This window comes from Thalassophryne amazonica, chromosome 2, assembly GCF_902500255.1.
Source record: "Thalassophryne amazonica chromosome 2, fThaAma1.1, whole genome shotgun sequence".
Classification (NCBI taxonomy): domain Eukaryota; kingdom Metazoa; phylum Chordata; class Actinopteri; order Batrachoidiformes; family Batrachoididae; genus Thalassophryne; species Thalassophryne amazonica.
This window is the reverse complement of record NC_047104.1, coordinates 1,033,112-1,051,761: the sequence shown is the minus strand read 5'-3', so window position 1 is coordinate 1,051,761 and position 18,650 is coordinate 1,033,112. Positions and strand designations below refer to the sequence as shown.

Sequence of the window (18,650 nt, the reverse complement as noted above, 5' to 3'; positions counted from 1 at the left end):
ATGCCTCTGGATGACTTGGGTCATATTGCCAGCATATCGGTTTGGTGTTAAAGGAGATCATTATACTTTAGTTCATCTGGTTAGTTTTTTGTGAAATAATTTTGTGTCTGTGTACAAAGTAAAATAATGTCAGCATCCAAAATAAAACTAGGTTCTTTAGAAATACTGTGTTGAAAATTGCTTGCTCGGTTATAAAAGCACTTGAGAAAAGTTGAAGAAAACGTTACATTAATTTCATAAGGGGGCTGTAATTTAGTCCTCATCTGTAGCATTAAAACCTTAATGATGCTTCTCACTTGAATTAAATAAATGTTGCCTTTTCTCTGACAACTACTGTGACCCTCAGATGTTGACTGTACTGTCACGGTGAGAGAAAGAAGCACCATGTGTTTACGTTGGTCAGCGTTTATGTATGTATTTATTTATTTATTTTGGTGGGGGGGTCTGCGACAGGACTGTCAAGATTTGGGATCTTGAGAAGTTTGAGATGATCAGCTCGTTGGAAGGGAGCACGGGTCCGGTCTGGTGAGTTTTAATATGCAGCACGTGAAGCTAAACCAGTGCCTCATTCATTCAGAGTGAATTCAGGTCCCAGATTCTGCACTGTGAACTTGGGGGCAGATCAGGTTTTTGTGGGTGAGTGCTATGACCATGTCTTCTTTGGAGGATGTGACCTCTGACCTCTGTGTTGTCAGGTGCATGTTGTTCAGCCCGGACGGTGACTGTCTGTACAGCGGTGCACTCGACTCTCTGCGGGTCTACGGCTGGGAGCCTGACCGCTGTTTTGATGTCGTGTCGGTGGGCTGGGGCAAAGTGAGCGACCTGGCTCTCTGCAACCATCAGCTGGTGTGTTGTTATATCAATAATAAAGATTGAAACCATTTCTTCATGGTCTGCTTTGGCGGGGTTACAGGAAGTGTCCTTTTGAAAATGAGGTCGTTATTGTAAATAAGAATTTTTTTCCTTAATAACTTACCTGGTTAAATCAGATTAAATCAAATGAAACTGGAGGTCAGTACACCACATAACGCCACATATCAACTGTAAAGTGCAGATATTTGATGATACAAATAGTCAGCTCTTTGCCCTGTCAGATTGGCGTGTCCCACGAGCTGTCCAGTGTATCTTCCTACGTGGTTGATCTCAAAAGGGTGAAAAAAAACGACAGCTCCACGATCCACAGCATTACACAGGATGACCTGCTGCTCACAGAGCCATCACCAAAAGGATCAGTTCTGCGGCGGAGCTACGAACAACCAATAACCACCTGCGGCGCGCAGCGGTATGGCAGCTCGAGCCGTGAGTATCCAGTGTTTGAGACGCTCAGTAGAATATGACCCACAAAGATGTTTCATTGTCATTCAGGATGAAGCAGAATTCAGATGCTGAGCGCCGCAGTCCCGAAGGTGAGAGGCGGAGTCCCAGCGATGACGAAAAGGATGACGAAGAGTCATCGGCTGAGATCCACAACGCTGAGGAACACAAAGCGATCTTTCAGCCGAAGAATGTCCTCTGTAAGTCACTACAGCACCAACAAGGCCACTGCTTCAGATTTATTTATTTATTACATATTTAGATCATTATTTCCAGTTCCAGGGCAGGTAGATCATCAGCCGTATAAGGAGTCAGACTACCAGTATGTAGACCTCAATTCAATTCCAGTCACATCACCCATCTGTGTCCTTGGACAAGACACTTCATCTGTTTTGTCTCAGTCCACCCAGCTGCAAGTGGGTGCTGGCCTGGTTGGGGGCGTAACCTGTGTTGGACAGGGGAACTCATAGGCCCAATCCCAACATCAGTGGATCAAAAAGCGATGTCACTGTCGACGCTTAACCGCCACAAGCCAGTTTATCCCCGTGGTAACATTTCTGACATGTCCTGCTTCAAACCCTGCTGAGCAGGTGCAACTATGCCTGGGCAGGTCGAGGTCAGGGGAAACTCTGTTGGAAGCCCACAGTGGTCCTGACGTGCACATTGACTGTCCAACGTGGAGACAGGGCCGAAAGACTAATCAAACCTTCCTACGTTTGTATGCCACACAAAGGGAAAGGGAGTGTGTTGGATCCGTAGATTCTCCTCACCTTCACACCACAGAATCCGAACATAAGCACTGGCAGTGCCCCTCACCTCCGACACAGGACATCTCTTCTTCTTCTACTTCTTCTACTGCAGGTTTCAGTTTTGACTTCTGCTTGAGTCCTATTTTTTTTAGCAAAGTCTTTATATTTAAGTTCTGCATCAAAGTCAACCATTCAGCTGTACATTTGCAGACATATTACACCCAGGCCCAACAGAGTCCCAACAGAGGCCCAGCAGAGGCCCAACCCTGCAGCACGGGCACTGCATCACATATTGAGTAAATACACACATGAACAAAAAAGAGAAAACACAATGAATAAGACACAATGAATAAGATAAAAATATATAAGTACAGAAAGGTAAATCTGGTGCTACATGGATACATAACCATTTAAGTTGTATGGGTTCGGCGGTTTGTAACTTCAGTGTCAGTGGAGAAAGGTCTCCATATGGTGTAGAATGTCTGTGGTGTAACAAATCTTCTCCAGCTCAAGCTCTTGCTTGAGTGAAGCGCCTTGAAGGAGCTTTGTTGTGATTTGGCGTGATATAAATTAAATAAGCTGAATTCTCTAGCAGGGCAGCACGGTGGATTAGTGGTTAGCACTGTTGCCTCACAGCGAGAAGGTCATGGGTTCAATTCCCGCCTGTGGCTTTCCTGTGTGGAGTTTGCATGTTCCTCCCATGTTTGCGTGGGTTTCCTCCGGGTGCTCCAGTTTCCTCCCACATCCAAAGCCTTGCAGGTTAGATGGATTGGAGTCTTTAAATTGTCCGTAAGTGTGCGAGCGGGTGTGCTTGTGTTTGTGGCCCTGTGACAGACTGGCGTCCTGTCCTGGGTGAACCCCGCCTCGCGCTGTATGACTGCTGGGATTGGCTCCAGCCCCCCGCAACCCTTAATTGGACTAAACGGTTGGAGATGAGTGTGTGAGTGTGTGAATTCTCTAGCACCAAATGGTGTGTGAGTTCTTTGATCCACATCCTAAAAGTTTGAGGATACTTCTCCTTCCACTTAAGGAGTATAAGTCGCCTGGCTAGGAGAGATGCAAATGCAAGCATATTTCCAGCCCAGCAACTCAGATGTATACAAACAGGGCCACACTCGCAGAGGGTTCTCTGGGCACTTCTAGAACATCTGAAAAAGTTTTAAATATTGAGTTATTCAGTGCTGGACTAAGCCAGAATAAGTTTGAAAGGGTAGTCGGCGTTTGCCTGCATCTGTCACAGATAGGCTCAGTACTAGGCCTAATGGAACTTTTGAACAATTTCCAACTTTTGTGCGGCCGTAAGTAGAAGCAAAAGCTTATAAACACCCACCCCTTTTACCATCTACTACACACACACACACATATATATATATATATATATATATATATGTATGTATATGTATATATATATATATATATATATACATATACATACATTGAGGAAAATACGAGGTCTGTCAATAAAGTATAGGTCCTTTTTATTTTTTTTCAAAAACTATATGGATTTCAGTCATATGTTTTTACGTCAGACATGCTTGAACCCTCGTGCGCATGCGTGAGTTTTTCCACGCCTGTCGGTGACGTCATTCGCCTGTGAGCACTCCTTGTGGGAGGAGTCGTCCAGCCCCTCGTCGGAATTCCTTTGTCTGAGAAGTTGCTGAGAGACTGGCGCTTTGTTTGATCAAAATTTTTTCTAAACCTGTGAGACACATCGAAGTGGACACGGTTCAAAAATTAAGCTGGTTTTCGGTGAAAATTTTAACGGCTGATGAGAGATTTTGAGGTGATACTGTCGCTTTAAGGACTTGACCACGGAGCGAGGCTCTATTGATCCAGGACGTCGTGAGAGAACAGAGAAGTTTCAGAAGAAGTCGGTTTCAGCATTTTATCCGGATATTCCACTGTTCCGATATTCCGTGCGGACGGATTGCAGCGTCGGCTCACAGCCTTAAGGACAAGTTGGAACATGTCCAGCTGTTAAACAATTTCTCATATACTCACTCCATTGAAAGCCATCAAAAGCCGCCTGGATTTTACAAATGGTTATCAACACGGAGGTGTTTTTCCTGTGCCGCCGCACCGCGCCAGGTGCGTCCCGACGCGCGGACCCGTCCGCACATCTTTCATTAAAAACATCTCCTTTAACAGTGGAATATCCGGATAAAATGCTGAAACCGACTTTTTCTGAAACTTCTCTGTTCTCTCACGACGTCCTGGATCAATAGAGCCTGAAATGTGGAGGTTTTCAGCTTGAAACAGGCTGACGACGGCGCCTGAGAGCGCTGAGCAACGTCTCGCACCGTGGGAAGTCCTTAAAGCGACAGTATCACCTCAAAATCTCTCATCAGCCGTTAAAAGTTTCACTGAAAACCAGCTTAATTTTTCGAACCGTGTCCACTTCGATGTGTCTCACAGGTTTAGAAAATTTTTTGATAAAACAAAGCGCCAGTCTCTCAGCAACTTCACAGACAAAGGAATTCCGACGAGGGGCTGGACGACTCCTCCCACAAGGAGTGCTCACAGGTGAATGACATCACCGACAGGCGTGGAAAAACTCACGCATGCGCACGAGGGTTCAAGCATGTCTGACGTAAAAACATATGAATGAAATCCATATAGTTTTTGAAAAAAATAAAAAGGACCTATACTTTGACAGACCTCGTAAGTATTTGAACACCCTGCGATTTTGCAAGTTCTCCCACTTAGAAATCATGGAGGGGTCTGAAATTTTCATCTTAGGTGCATGTCCACTTCTGAGAGACATAATCTAAAAAATCTAAAAAAAAATCCGGAAAGCACAATGTATGATTTTTTTAATAATTTTTTTGTATGTTACTCCTGCAAATAAGTATTTCAACACCTGTGAAAATCAGTGTTAATATTTGGTACAGTAGCCTTTGCACAGAGGTCAAATATTTCCTGTATGCAGCTAACGACCTCAAATAGGTCATTAGCTGCATAAAGCTAGCTATCCACTCATGTGCTAAGCCTCTATTACCATACTTCTGTAACTTATTCAATAGTAAAGTGTGATCTATAGTATCAAATGCTTTCTGTAAATCAAAGAAAAACCCTACAGTGTATTTATTGCTTATTCTTAATTGCATTTGTAATTTGTTCAAAAAAATCACTTAAAGCTAGTGAAGTAATACCATTTTTTTGAAATCTATATTGCTGTTCACTGAGTATATGCTGTTTAGTTATGAAATCATTTAACCTCTTTACAAATATCTTTTCCAGAATTTTTGAAAATTGTGGTAACAATGAAATTGGCCTGTAGTTTGAAAAGACATGTTTGAACAGTGGTATCACTTTAGCTATTTTCATTTTGGAAGGAAATCTCCCAGTCATTAAGAGACTGGGAGATAAGTTAAGGTTAAAGGTTTAACAAGTCATAAGTTAAAGGTTTAACAACGCAATCAATTATATTCTTTAAAAAAAAAAACATATCAGTTGTAACTGTCAGTTGATTTTTTTCTTTTAGTTTATGAACTATGTCAATAATTTTGTTTTCATCTGTTTCTTTAACATATATTGAATCCAGAATTGTGTTAATTGTTTTGCTGTTGTTCAAAGAACACATTTGATGTTTTTACCCACATTAACAAAATAGTCATTGAAATGATCAGAAACAACTTTATTTTCTTTTACGATTGTGTCAAAATTTGTGTAAAAATAGGCTGGATATTTTTTTTTACTTTATTTTGCAGTTTTCAATTAACAACGGACACAAAAAAGAAACTACAAAATAAAATGTACCCACCCCCCAAGGCTCATGAACAAAAATTAAATTAAATAAACAAGAACAAGTACAAAAATAGTCAGACAAGAACCTCTCCTCATATGTTAAGTAAGTTGGTGTTTTGAGTATGTTAAAATATTTTTAACTATCCAGTACAACTAATGTTAAAGTATATCAACAAATGGGAAAACCTTCTACAAACTCTGTAAAGGGTCAGGGTGAAGTTTCTGCGGGCTTTACATATCTAATATCTCAATTTCTCCAAAGGTAGAAAAGATAGTACATCCCTCAACCACTGCAGAAATAACGGGGTTGAATTTGACTTCCAATGAAAAAGTATGAGTTTGCGTGCGAGTAAAGAGGCAAATGCCTTGGCATTTGCTTGAAGATTAGAGACTTTGTGGCCTGGAGGCAGTACACCAAAGATGGCTGTATGATAGTCGGGGCTTATATTCTGGCCACAGATTTTAGAAAATACATCAAATATCTGTGTCCAGTAGTCGCTGAGGGAGGCACACAGTCAGAACATGTCCTATTGTAGCGGGTACAGAACTGCATCTTGGACAACCAGGATCTGCAGTGGGGAAGAGTTTGGACAATTTATCCCTTGAATAGTGCAGGCGATGGAGTACTTTAATTTGAATTAAACCATGGCATATAGACAATAAGGAGGTCTGAATACGTTTCAAACTGTGTTGCCATGTGCCGAGAGCACAACTCCCAAATCTTTTTCCAAGCTGTTTTAACTTTGTTCCGTGACATTGGTTTCAAGTCTCCTGTCATATTATAAATGACTGATACACGTTTCTTCTCGTGAGGATCCAGTCCTAGAAGTGCATCTAAATGATTCTTAGGTGGAGGGAGAGGAAATGAGGGAAACGTTTTTCTGGTAAAGCTGCGTATCTGAAGAAATCTAAAATATTGTGATCTGGTTATATTGTGATCTTTTTGAAGCCTTTCAAATGAGATAAACACACTATCAGGGTACAAGTCACAGAAGAGTATTAATCCATTTCTACGCCAGTATTGGAATGCGTTGTCAAACCAAGATGGAGGAAAGAAATGGTTATCTGCTATTGGGAAGTACCTTCTATATTGCTTTAAATCAAAATGTCTCCTGAACTGTAACCATATCCTAAAGCCTAGTTTACACATAGACGGTTTTGTCGGCGGGTAGTACGTAGACCGAAGTTTGCGGTAGTTCTGGCTGTTTTCGCGGTGGAAAGGGGCAGAGCATTTCGCCGGCGTTTTGGCTGCCGTACTATCCGCAAATACGCGGATAAAACGCCCCTAAATCCGCCGAATAAAGCGGCAGCATCCGGCACACGCCAGGCAACGGGGGTTAATACCCAGTTCTGTCCTTTACAATCGCAGGTTAAGACGCGCGTGAGAACGGCGGTGTTCTGCTGCCGCCGATAATGCCCTGTGTACCGCTGGATTTATCCAGGCAAATCCTGCGTTACTCCAGGAACTTTTGCATATAGGCACCGCCCCCAGAGTATAATAGGCTGAAGCCTCTGTCACTTCAGGGGGAGGGAGATCATCCTCAGCCTTTTTTTCTCCTTCCTTTCCCCCTCCACCACAGGGCTACCCTCTGCTTCTGAACCAGACCTCTTGGTAAGTCCTTGCCGCTGCCAATTTTCTTTTAGGAGGCATACTGGAGCTTCTCTGCAAAAATATCTGGAGCTGGCCGTGAGTGAGAGGCCTGCATGCAACGCGCTAGCGTTTTTATATTGACCGCCGCCTATCGGCCGTTTGGAACACCGTTAACCGGGAGGTGGCATTTAGAACGGCATACTGTCCGCTATCGCTGCCGTTTTGTCTGCCTCTGTCGCCGGTTAAAACGCCCTTGAGGACGCCGATGTGGGCGCTATCGCTGTTTTACACGCTGTTGATTAGGGATACAACGGCGGCCGCCAATTACGGCGGTGTAAACTGCAGCACTACAGGAAGGGGCAGGATGAAACGGCGATTAAAAAGTATCAAATGCTGTTGTCCGCTTGTCTCCGTCGTCATGCAAATTCTCCGGGAGCGCTCCCGGAATTATTCGACATGTTGAATAATTTTTTCGACGATTCCCGGTAAAGCCGGAACTAAGCCACGCCCCCTAGTGCCGGCGTTAACAGCGGCGTGTGATCCTTAAGACGGCCAAAAACGCTTCCGGGAGCTCTTACCGTCTATGTGTAAACGGGGCTTAAGTGTGGCTTTAACAGCCGGGTTTGTAAACGGTTTACTACAGTTGTGTGGTATCAAGAATCACCTTTTATTGTCATTGCACAGCAAATCAACACAATGAAATTTGCTTGTGCATCCTCAAAAACAATGCCCACCCTCATGGTGCCTATGTGCCCAACATGTAGGCACATAGGCAGTCATCAATTGACCCCATCCTGATGCCCCCTTATGGTGCCCATGTAGTGAGCCAGGGCTTCACTGAGACCTCAAAGTAATCATGACGGTGCCTCTAGGTTTTCCCGAGTTATGAGGTGGGATCTTACCCGTCATGAGCTATCCAGCCTTCCATACTCACCTGACACAACATGCCAACAAGGCAGGTGCACAAGGTGTGAGAGGGAACTACCATTCAAGGTGTCATGTTCAAATTGTCACTAATCTTTAAATTCGTAGGATCATTGAATGTGAGCAGCGGCTTGGAGTCGAGCCGCTGCTCCTCCACGTCAAAAGGAGCCAGCTGGGGTGGCTTGGGCATCTTTTCCGGGTGCCCGCTGGACGCTTCGCTGGAGAGGTGTTCCGGGCACGTCCCATCGGGAGGAGGCCCCGGGGAAGACATAGGACACACTGGAGGGACTACGTCTCTCGGCTGGCTTGGGAACGCCTTGGGGTTCCCCCGGAGGAGCTGGGGGAGGTGTGTGTGGATCGGGAGGTCTGGGCGGCTTTGCTTGAGCTGCTGCCCCCGCGACCTGACTCCGGATAAAGCGGGAGAAAATGGATGGATGGATGGATGGATGGCATTGAATGTGAATTGAATTATCTCCCCAACAATTTCCCCAAAGATTGATTTGTTGGATAAATCTGAACAATTTTGCACTCAACCAACAACAAATGATTATTACATTCCCATATCAAATGGAATAAGGAAAAGATCAGATACAAAGGTTACAAAGGCAAAAATAAGGGACCTCATCACATATCGAGGGAATCTCTTAGTGTTCTTCATGAAATTGTTCAAACGACCATAACAAAACACAAACAACTATAAAATTATACAGGTTATCTGTGCTGGTGGAGTGGTCATCGATCGCTCTTAACATCTTTTGTTAAGATTAATACAAGTGTATGAGTCTTTCCATGTATGGGCAAATCAAATTATAGGCACACTAGCTAATCCCCCTTTTGAGACAAAACAAAGCCCCATAATCCTACACCCCGAATGGTGTAGAAACAGTTACTTCATTGCAATACCTATATCAGTAGCAATGCAATAGCAATATGTGTTAACACTTAACAGCGCAACATTTTAATTAGGCAATAAAAAAAAAACACATCGATCTTCTTGCAGGTCCTCTTCCAGGTCAGTTGCCTCAGGAGGGGACATTATAGGTATCGTTTGTTAAAAGTGCTGTAACATTTGATAGGGGGACAGTACCCCTAATTTGGTTTCTAAGGTAGTGGTGATGCATTTGAAAGACAAATGTTTTATACACAGGACCAGTACAGGTATTGCTAAAGTCAAGTCAATTTGAATGAAATAAAATCAAGGTACCAGCCCAGCCATCTGCCAACATGTTCTACCAACTCACACAACTATTACGTTATTGATACCAAATTCATAGCCAATCCCTCAGCATGTCTTTAGTTCCATCAGGGCTCTGGTTACAGAGCTGTCAAATACAGTAGTGTTCAGAATAATAGTAGTGCTATGTGACTAAAAAGATTAATCCAGGTTTTGAGTATATTTCTTATTGTTACATGGGAAACAAGGTACCAGTAGATTCAGTAGATTCTCACAAATCCAACAAGACCAAGCATTCATGATATGCACACTCTTAAGGCTATGAAACTGGGCTATTAGTAAAAAAAAAAGTAGAAAAGGGGGTGTTCACAGTAACAGTAGTGTGGCATTCAGTCAGTGAGTTCATCAGTTTTGTGGAACAAACAGGTGTGAATCAGGTGTCCCCTATTTAAGGATGAAGCCAGCACCTGTTGAATATGCTTTTCTCTTTGAAAGCCTGAGGAAAATGGGACGTTCAAGGCATTGTTCAGAAGAACAGCGTAGTTTGATTAAAAAGTTGATTGGAGAGGGGAAAACTTATACGCAGGCGCAAAAAATTATAGGCTGTTCATCTACAATGATCTCCAATGCTTTAAAATGGACAAAAAAAACAGAGACGCATGGAAGAAAATGGAAAACAACCATCAAAATGGATAGAAGAATAACCAGAATGGCAAAGGCTTACCCATTGATCGGCTCCAGGATGATCAAAGACAGTCTGGAGTTACCTGTAAGTGCTGTGACAGTTAGAAGACGCCTGTGTGAAGCTAATTTATTTGCAAGAATCCCCTGCAAAGTCCCTCTGTTAAATAAAAGACGTGCAGAAGAGGTTACAATTTGCCAAAGAACACATCAAATCAAATAGCGCCAAATCACAACAAACAGTTGCCCCAAGGCGCTTGGGGCAACTGGCCTAAAGAGAAATGGAGGAATATTTTGTAGACTGATGAGAGTAAAATTGTTCTTTTTGGGTCCAAGGGCCGCAGACAGTTTGTGAGACGACCCCCAAACTCTGAATTCAAGCCACAGGTCACAGTGAAGACAGTGAAGCATGGTGGTGCAAGCATCATGATATGGGCATGTTTCTCCTACTATGGTGTTGGGCCTATATATCGCATACCAGGTATCATGGATCAGTTTGGATATGTCAAAATACTTGAAGAGGTCATGTTGCCTTATGCTGAAGAGGACATGCCCTTGAAATGGGTGTTTCAACAAGACAATGACCCCAAGCACACTAGTAAACCAGCAAAATCTTGGTTCCAAACCAACAAAATTAATGCCTCGCAGATGTGAAGAAATCATGAAAAACTGTGGTTATACAACTAAATACTAGTTTAGTGATTCACAGGATTGATAAAAAAGCAGTTTGAACATAATAGTTTTGAGTTTGTAGCGTCAACAGCAGATGCTACTATTATTGTGAACTATGTCAGCCACTTACCAGGGGCCCGTCCCCACCAGTGCCAAGCAACCCACAGGAGTCAACGTAAAGGAGCGTTCGACTCAACTCCATGCCATCCACACGTGCACCTCCATGTCTAATGTCATGCACCAAAGCATAAATGTAGCAGTTTAAATTTAAAATATGAGTTTGCACATTAAATCTGTAGTCAAGAACAACAGCTTACTGGTGAAAATGCAAAGTCACAGATTCAATAATAAACTAGGTACAGCAACCCCAGGCACCCTCTGTTGGCCGCCTCAAAAAAAGAATGTAGAATAAAAGATGTCCACCAGGACTTCCAGTCTGGAGGGCAAGGTGAAGACACCCTAGAGAGCGAGCTCCTGACTACTGATCTCAAAAATTCCTTTTAAACTCAAGAAAAAAGAGAAAAAAAATCCAATAAAGATAGCACAGGGATTTTCCAAGTGATAAAATGCCACCCCAAAGATCGAAATTCAAGGAAGGAAATCTTCAGACTATGGCATGAAACGAAGAAGATGAAGAACGAGTAGGATGCTACAACTAAAGACGAGGATTCGAAGTCTGACGAAATACTTATTGAGTTATGAGACTTCAGGAGAGACAAGGAACAGTTAGACACAATGAGAGAAGACGTGTGCTATCAGCGGGAAATTGGACAAAGCAGAGGAGAGGATTGACGCGGCGGAGACGCGTGTTCAGTCAGTGGAGGAGTTGCTAATTGAGCTAGTAAAACTCCACACTCAGACTCAATCCAGGTTGATGGCAGTGGTGGGGCAATCACGTCGGGATCATGTCAGACTATGATGAGCTGAAGCAGGCTCATCGTCTGTAATCAAATTTGTGCCGACTTTACTCGTAAGAGGCCTGGGCCTCTCTTCCACCTCGCCATCGAGACAGCGCATGGCGCGGTGGCTGCAAAACCCCCGGCTGGCGCCCCACAGAAATTCTTTGTGGTCAAGTTTGCAAGCTACCGAAAAAAGGAGGATATTCTTAAGAAAGCCTGACGGGCGAAGGTGTTTGATTTTCAAGGAAAACAGATGTATTTGGATAATGATTAAGCTCCAGAGGTGCAATGAAGAAGAAAGGAGTATGCAGCAGTGAAGGCAGCACTCTGTAATGGAAAAACCACCCCACATTATGAAAATTAACAAACAGTCGGGACTTATTACCAAGGCGACTTACTACTTGATAATCCGTCCCTCATCGGAACCCTCCACCTCTGTCAAGGGGGACCCTCCACTCTGCTGCTTCAAGGCCTTCTCAGCATCGGTTGAACAACAAACCACGGCTGGACTTTCCCCAACTAATAAAATTACCGTAAATATTAGAGAAGAAGGAAAGAGGAAAAAATTTCCACCATGACTTTCAACAACTCTCTATTAACTACAGAAATTTCGGACACAGACCATCAGTTTAATACAACAAACGTCAAATTTATAGAAGTCAATATTGCAGAAATTCAATTATAATAGGTTTCCTGGTCACCCAATCAAGTCCGTCGTCATAACTAGATGGTTCAACTGATGAGGGATTTAGCAGGCTGACATCATTAAATAGTTGGCTGGTGCAGTTTTGTCAACAGCAAGGCTTTAGCTTTATTGATAACTGGCCTTCATTCTGGGGCCGCCGTAGCCTGCTGATGCCGGACGGCCTCCACCCTACTGGGGAAGGCGCCGCCATCTTATCTGCGAACATAGAGCGCCACAGGGAGGGTGACATTAGGAATCTACAGCAGGCCACGGAGCAGGTGATTAGAGACCCTGCAAGGCTTATGACAAATGTGGGTGTGGAATCCATTAGCTTAGCGGGGAAATTAGCGCAGAAAATCCACTGTGGTGATAGTGCAGTTTATCTGCCAGGGAGGGAATTTCAACAAGTTGAGACTGTGGCCTGCTCCCGTAGACGTGTCCATAAAAATCATAGAGGGATATGCTTTGCAAACTTAATACCCATTACTATATTGGATCATATTGAAATTGAGGATGGCCCAGTGGTTGTTCCAGTAATAGCAAAGATTTCGTGTCTGCTACCTACAACGCGCGTGGAATGTCTCAAACCTAAACTTACTTCTAGGCATCTTATCATATCTTATCCTAAACCCAAAACAGTTTAACTGTCAACCCCACTGAGGTCCTTAGACTGGGTCTTGTTAATATAAGATCACTGTCCTCAAAATCATTGTTGATTAATGATATAATTATTGATCATCACTTAGATATGATTGGGTTATGTGAAACCTAGCTTAAACCTACAGCTGTCCTCCTCCCCTCCTCCCCTTAAATGAAGCCTGCCCACCAGCATATACATTTAGTCACGTCCCTCATGATGCGAAGCAAGGTGTTACACTTATTTATAAATGTAGGTTTAGCTTATTAGCTGTTGGGGGTCACAAATATAACTTGTTTGAGCATCTGATTCTCCGCTCTGCTCAGGATATTGCACATTGCCAAGGTCAGAAGAATAAAAATCAGCCGTATTATTTTGTCACTGTATATAGGCCTCCTGGCCCATATTCTGAATTCTTAGATGAATTTGGTGCGTTCATCTCTAACTTGTCAACTAGAGCAGATAACATTCTGATCATTGGTGACTTTAACGTTCATATAAATAAGCCTTCTGATCCCCTCTGCAAATCATTTATGGAAATTGTGGATGCATTAGGATTTCGGCAATGCATTCGGGATTCAACGCACATTAGTGGAAATACCCTGGATCTGGTTCTCGCACGTGGTATTGCTGTCACGAATATTGACATCATGCCTCTTACATCAGTGCTGTCTGATCACTCACTTGTTAAGTTTACAGTTTCGCTGCCATGTTTAGTGGAACAACAACCTTATTTATCACTGCAGCGATGCATCAACTCCTCAACTAAGACTGAACTAGAAGGTAGACTGCCTGATGTCTTAGCCTCACTTTTGACAAATACCCAGTCAGTAGACAGACTTGTGGATAGTTTAAACTCAGTGCTCAAACCTACACTCAACATGATTGCACCACCTGTGTTAAAACCGCGCTCCCCCAAAGACACCCCTCTGTCTCTCGTGCCTGCGCAAAACAGAGGGAAAGGGGTAAGGGGAAGAATTGAGATTCAGCCATAAAAGAAAATCCAGAAATCACAATGTATGATTTTTTTAAATAATTTATTTGTATGTTACTGCTGCAAATAAGTATTTGAACACCTGTGAAAATCAGTGTTAATATTTGGTACAGTAGCCTTTGTTTGCATTCACAGAGGTCAAACGTTTCCTGTAATTCTTGACCAAGTTTTCACACACTGCAACAGGGATTTTGGTCCACTCCTCCATACAGATCTTCTCTAGATCTTTCAGGTTTGGAGTTTCAGCTCCCTCCAAAGATTTTCTATTGAGTTAGATAGATAGATAGATAGATAGATAGATAGATAGATAGATAGATAGATAGCTTTATTTATCATTGTCATGACAACGAGATTTGCACACTCACATACCACAGACAAACCACAATTAATCCACAATTATTACTTGTTCACAGTAATAATAGCACACATCATAAATTAAGACGACACATATACATTTGACATTGTTATGTGCACTAAAACTTGAACAGTCCGTTTTCCCAATTGAGGTGATGTGGTGTGTTGCGACTCAAGGTTGCAGCGGCTGTAACGCGTCAGCCAGCTTGGGAAAGTGACATTGATGGCGCCGGAGAGGGGAGGTGTTGATCAGGGAAGGGAGGGGGTAGGGGGAAGGGAGTGGAACCATGCTTCAGAAGTCTGTCTGTTACCATGGCTATTGTCTATGTGGGTTGAAATATGAAGAGCCGAATATCTCATCAAAGTTCAGGTCTGGAGACTGGCCAGGCCACTCCAGGACCTTGAAATGCTTCTTACGGAGCCCCTCCTTAGTTGCCCTGGCTGTGTGTTTGGGGTCATTGTCATGCTGAAGACCCAGCCATGACCCATCTTCAATGCTCTTACTGAGGGAAGGAGGTTGTTTGCCAGAATCTCGCAATACATGACCCCATCCATCCTCCCTTCAATACGGTGCAGTCGTCATGTCCCCTTTGCAGAAGAGCACCCCCAGAGTATGATGTTTCCTCCCCCATGCTTCACAGTTGGGATGGTTTTCTTGGGGTTGTTCTCATCCTCTAAACATGGTAAGTGGAGTTGATTCCAAAAAGCTCTATTCTGGTCTCATGACCTTCTCCCATGCCTCCTCTGGATCATCCAGATGGTCACTGGTGAACTTCAAATGGGCCTGGACATGTGCTGGCTTGAGCAGGGGGACCTTGCTGCCCTGCAGGATTTTAAACCATGACAGCATCATGTGTTACTAATGTAATCTTTGTGACTGTGGTCCCAGCTCTCTTCAGGTCATTGACCAGGTCCTCCTGTGTAGTTCTGAGCTTTCTCAGAATCATCCTTACCCCACAAAGTGAGATCTTGCATGGGATCCCAGACCGAGGGAGATTGACAGTCATCTTGTGTTTCTTCCACTTTTTAATAAATATGATAACAGTTGTTGTCTTCTACCAAGCTGCTTGCCTGTTGTCCTGTAGTCCACCCAGCCTTGTGCAGGTCTACAGTTTTGTCCCTGGTGTCCTTAGACAGCTCTTTGGTCTTGGCTATGGTGGACAGGTTGGAGTGTGATTGATTGAGTGTGTGAACAGGTGTGTTTTATACAAGTAACAAGTTCAAACAGGTGCAGTTAATACAGGTAAAGAGTGCAAAATACAACCCCTGGCAATAATTATGGAATCACCGGCCTCGGAGGATGTTCATTCAGTTGTTTAATCTTGTAGAAAAAAGCAGATCACAGACATGACACAAAACTAAAGTCATTTCAAATGGCAACTTTCTGGCTTTAAGAAACACTATTAGAAATCAAGAAAAATAATTGTGGCAGTCAGTAACGGTTACTTTTTTAGACCAAGCAGAGAGAAAAAAATATGGACTCACTCAAGTTTGAGGAATAAATTATGGAATCACCCTGTAAATTTTCATCCCCAAAACTAACACCTGCATCAAATCAGATCTGCTCGTTAGTCTGCATCTAAAAAGGAGTGATCACACCTTGGAGAGCTGTTGCACCAAGTGGACTGACGTGAATCATGGCTCCAACACGAGAGATGTCAATTGAAACAAAGGAGAGGATTATCAAACTCTTAAGAGGGTAAATCATCACGCAATGTTGCAAAAGATGTTGGTTGTTCACAGTCAGCTGTGTCTAAACTCTGGACCAAATACAAACAACATGGGAAGGTTGTTAAAGGCAAACATACTGGTAGACCAAGGAAGACATCAAAACGTCAAGACAGAAAACTTAAAGCAATATGTCTCAAAAATCAAAAATGCACAACAAAACAAATGAGGAACGAATGGGAGGAAACTGGAGTCAACGTCTGTGACCGAACTGTAAGAAACCGCCTAAAGGAAATGGGATTTACATACAGAAAAGCTAAACGAAAGCAATCATTAACACCTAAACAGAAAAAAATAAGGTTACAATGGGCTAAGGAAAAGCAATCGTGGACTGTGGATGACTGGATGAAAGTCATATTCAGTGATGAATCTGGAATCTGCATTGGGCAAGGTGATGATGCTGGAACTTTTGTTTGGTGCCGTTCCAATGAGATTTATAAAGATGACTGCCTGAAGAGAACATGTAAATTTCCACAGTCATTGATGATATGGGGCTGCATGTCAGGTAAAGGCACTGGGGAGATGGCTGTCATTACATCATCAATAAATGCACAAGTTTACGTTGATATTTTGGACACTTTTCTTATCCCATCAATTGAAAGGATGTTTGGGGATGATGAAATCATTTTTCAAGACGATAATGCATCTTGCCATAGAGCAAAAACTGTGAAAACATTCCTTGCAAAAAGACACATAGGGTCAATGTCATGGCCTGCAAATAGTCTGGATCTTAATCCAATTGAAAATCTTTGGTGGAAGTTGAAGAAAATGGTCCATGACAAGGCTCCAACCTGCAAAGCTGATCTGGAAACAGCAATCAGAGAAAGTTGGAGCCAGATTGATGAAGAGTACTGTTTGTCACTCATTAAGTCCGTGCCTCAGAGACTGCAAGCTGTTAGAAAAGCCAGAGGTGGTGCAACAAAATACTAGTGATGTGTTGGAGCATTCTTTTGTTTTTCATGATTCCATCATTTTTTCCTCAGAATTGAGTGATTTCATATTTTTTTCCCTGTGCTTGGTCTAAAAAAGTAACCGTTATTGACTGCCACAATTATTTTTCTTGATTTCTAATAGTGTTTCTTAAAGCCAGAAAGTTGCCATTTGAAATGACTTTAGTTTTGTGTCATGTCTGTGATCTGCTTTTTTTCTACAAAATTAAACAACTGAATGAACATCCTCCGAGGCCGGTGATTCCATAATTTTTGCCAGGGGTTGTAAGAGGGCTTCTTAAAGAAAAATTAACAGGTCTGTGTGAGACAGAATTTTTGCTGGTTGGTAGGTGTTCAAATACTTATTTACAGCAGTAACATACAAATAAATTATTAAAAATCATTCATTGTGATTTCCATTTTTTTTTTTTTTTTTAGATTATGTCTCTCACAGTGCACATGCACCTAAGATGAAAATTTCAGACCCCTCCATGATTTCTAAGTAGGAGAACTTGCAAAACTGCAGGGTGTTCAAATACTTATTTTCCTCACTGTACAAGACTATAGGCAGTACAGTGGGTGGGTTTTAGTCATTACAGTGCGCCTTAGTTTTTTATTTATTTATTTATTTATTTATTTAACCAGCCGTGTTCAGAAAAAAAGCATTAAAGTGCGCTTTAGGTTTTTTATTTATTTAACCAGCCGTGTTCGAAAAAAAGCATTAATGTGCGCTTTAGTTTTTATTTATTTATTTAACCAGCCGTGTTAAGAAACAAAAAGCATCACAGTGCGCTTTAGGTTTTTTATTTATTTATTTATTTAACCAGCCGTGTTAAGAAAAAAAAAGCATTATAGTGTGCTTTAGGTTTTTTATTTATTTAACCAGCCGTGTTAAGAAAAAAAAAGCATTACAGTGTGCTTTAGTTTTTATTTATTTATTTATTTAACCGGCCGTGTTAAGAAAAAAAAAAGCATTACAGTGTGCTTTAGTTTTTATTTATTTATTTATTTAACCGGCCGTGTTAAGAAAAAAAAAAAGCATTATAGTGTGCTTTAGTTTTTATTTATTTATTTATTTAACCGGCCGTGTTAAGAAAAAAAAAAAAGCATTACAGTGTGCTTTAGTTTTTATTTATTTATTTATTTAACCGGCCGTGTTAAGAAAAAAAAAAAAGCATTACAGTGTGCTTTAGTTTTTATTTATTTATTTATTTATTTAACCGGCCGTGTTAAGAAAAAAAAAAAAGCATTACAGTGTGCTTTAGTTTTTATTTATTTATTTATTTAACCGGCCGTGTTAAGAAAAAAAAAAGCATTATAGTGTGCTTTAGGTTTTTTATTTATTTAACCAGCTGTGTTCAGAAAAAAACCATTATGGTGTGCTTTAGTTATTTATTTATTTATTTATTTAACCAGCCGTGTTAAGAAAAAAAAAAGCATTACAATGTGCTTTAATTTTTATTTATTTATTTAACCAGCAGTGTTAAGAAAAAAAAAAGCATTATAGTGTGCTTTAGGTTTTTTATTTATTTAACCAGCTGTGTTCGGAAAAAAGCATTACAATGTGCTTTA

General features: G+C 41.9%; 1 protein-coding gene across 1 annotated transcript in view; it reads left to right on the top strand.

Annotated features, from left to right (window-relative positions):
* Positions 1-18,650, top strand: part of katnb1 (katanin p80 (WD repeat containing) subunit B 1) — a 171,221-nt gene that overhangs the window by 123,735 nt on the left and 28,836 nt on the right. The window contains exons 15-18 of the mRNA XM_034160314.1: positions 454-525; positions 696-846; positions 1,095-1,282; positions 1,366-1,514. Of these exons, the coding sequence (XP_034016205.1) occupies positions 454-525; positions 696-846; positions 1,095-1,282; positions 1,366-1,514 (560 nt within the window). The remainder of the gene's footprint in view (positions 1-453; positions 526-695; positions 847-1,094; positions 1,283-1,365; positions 1,515-18,650) is intronic.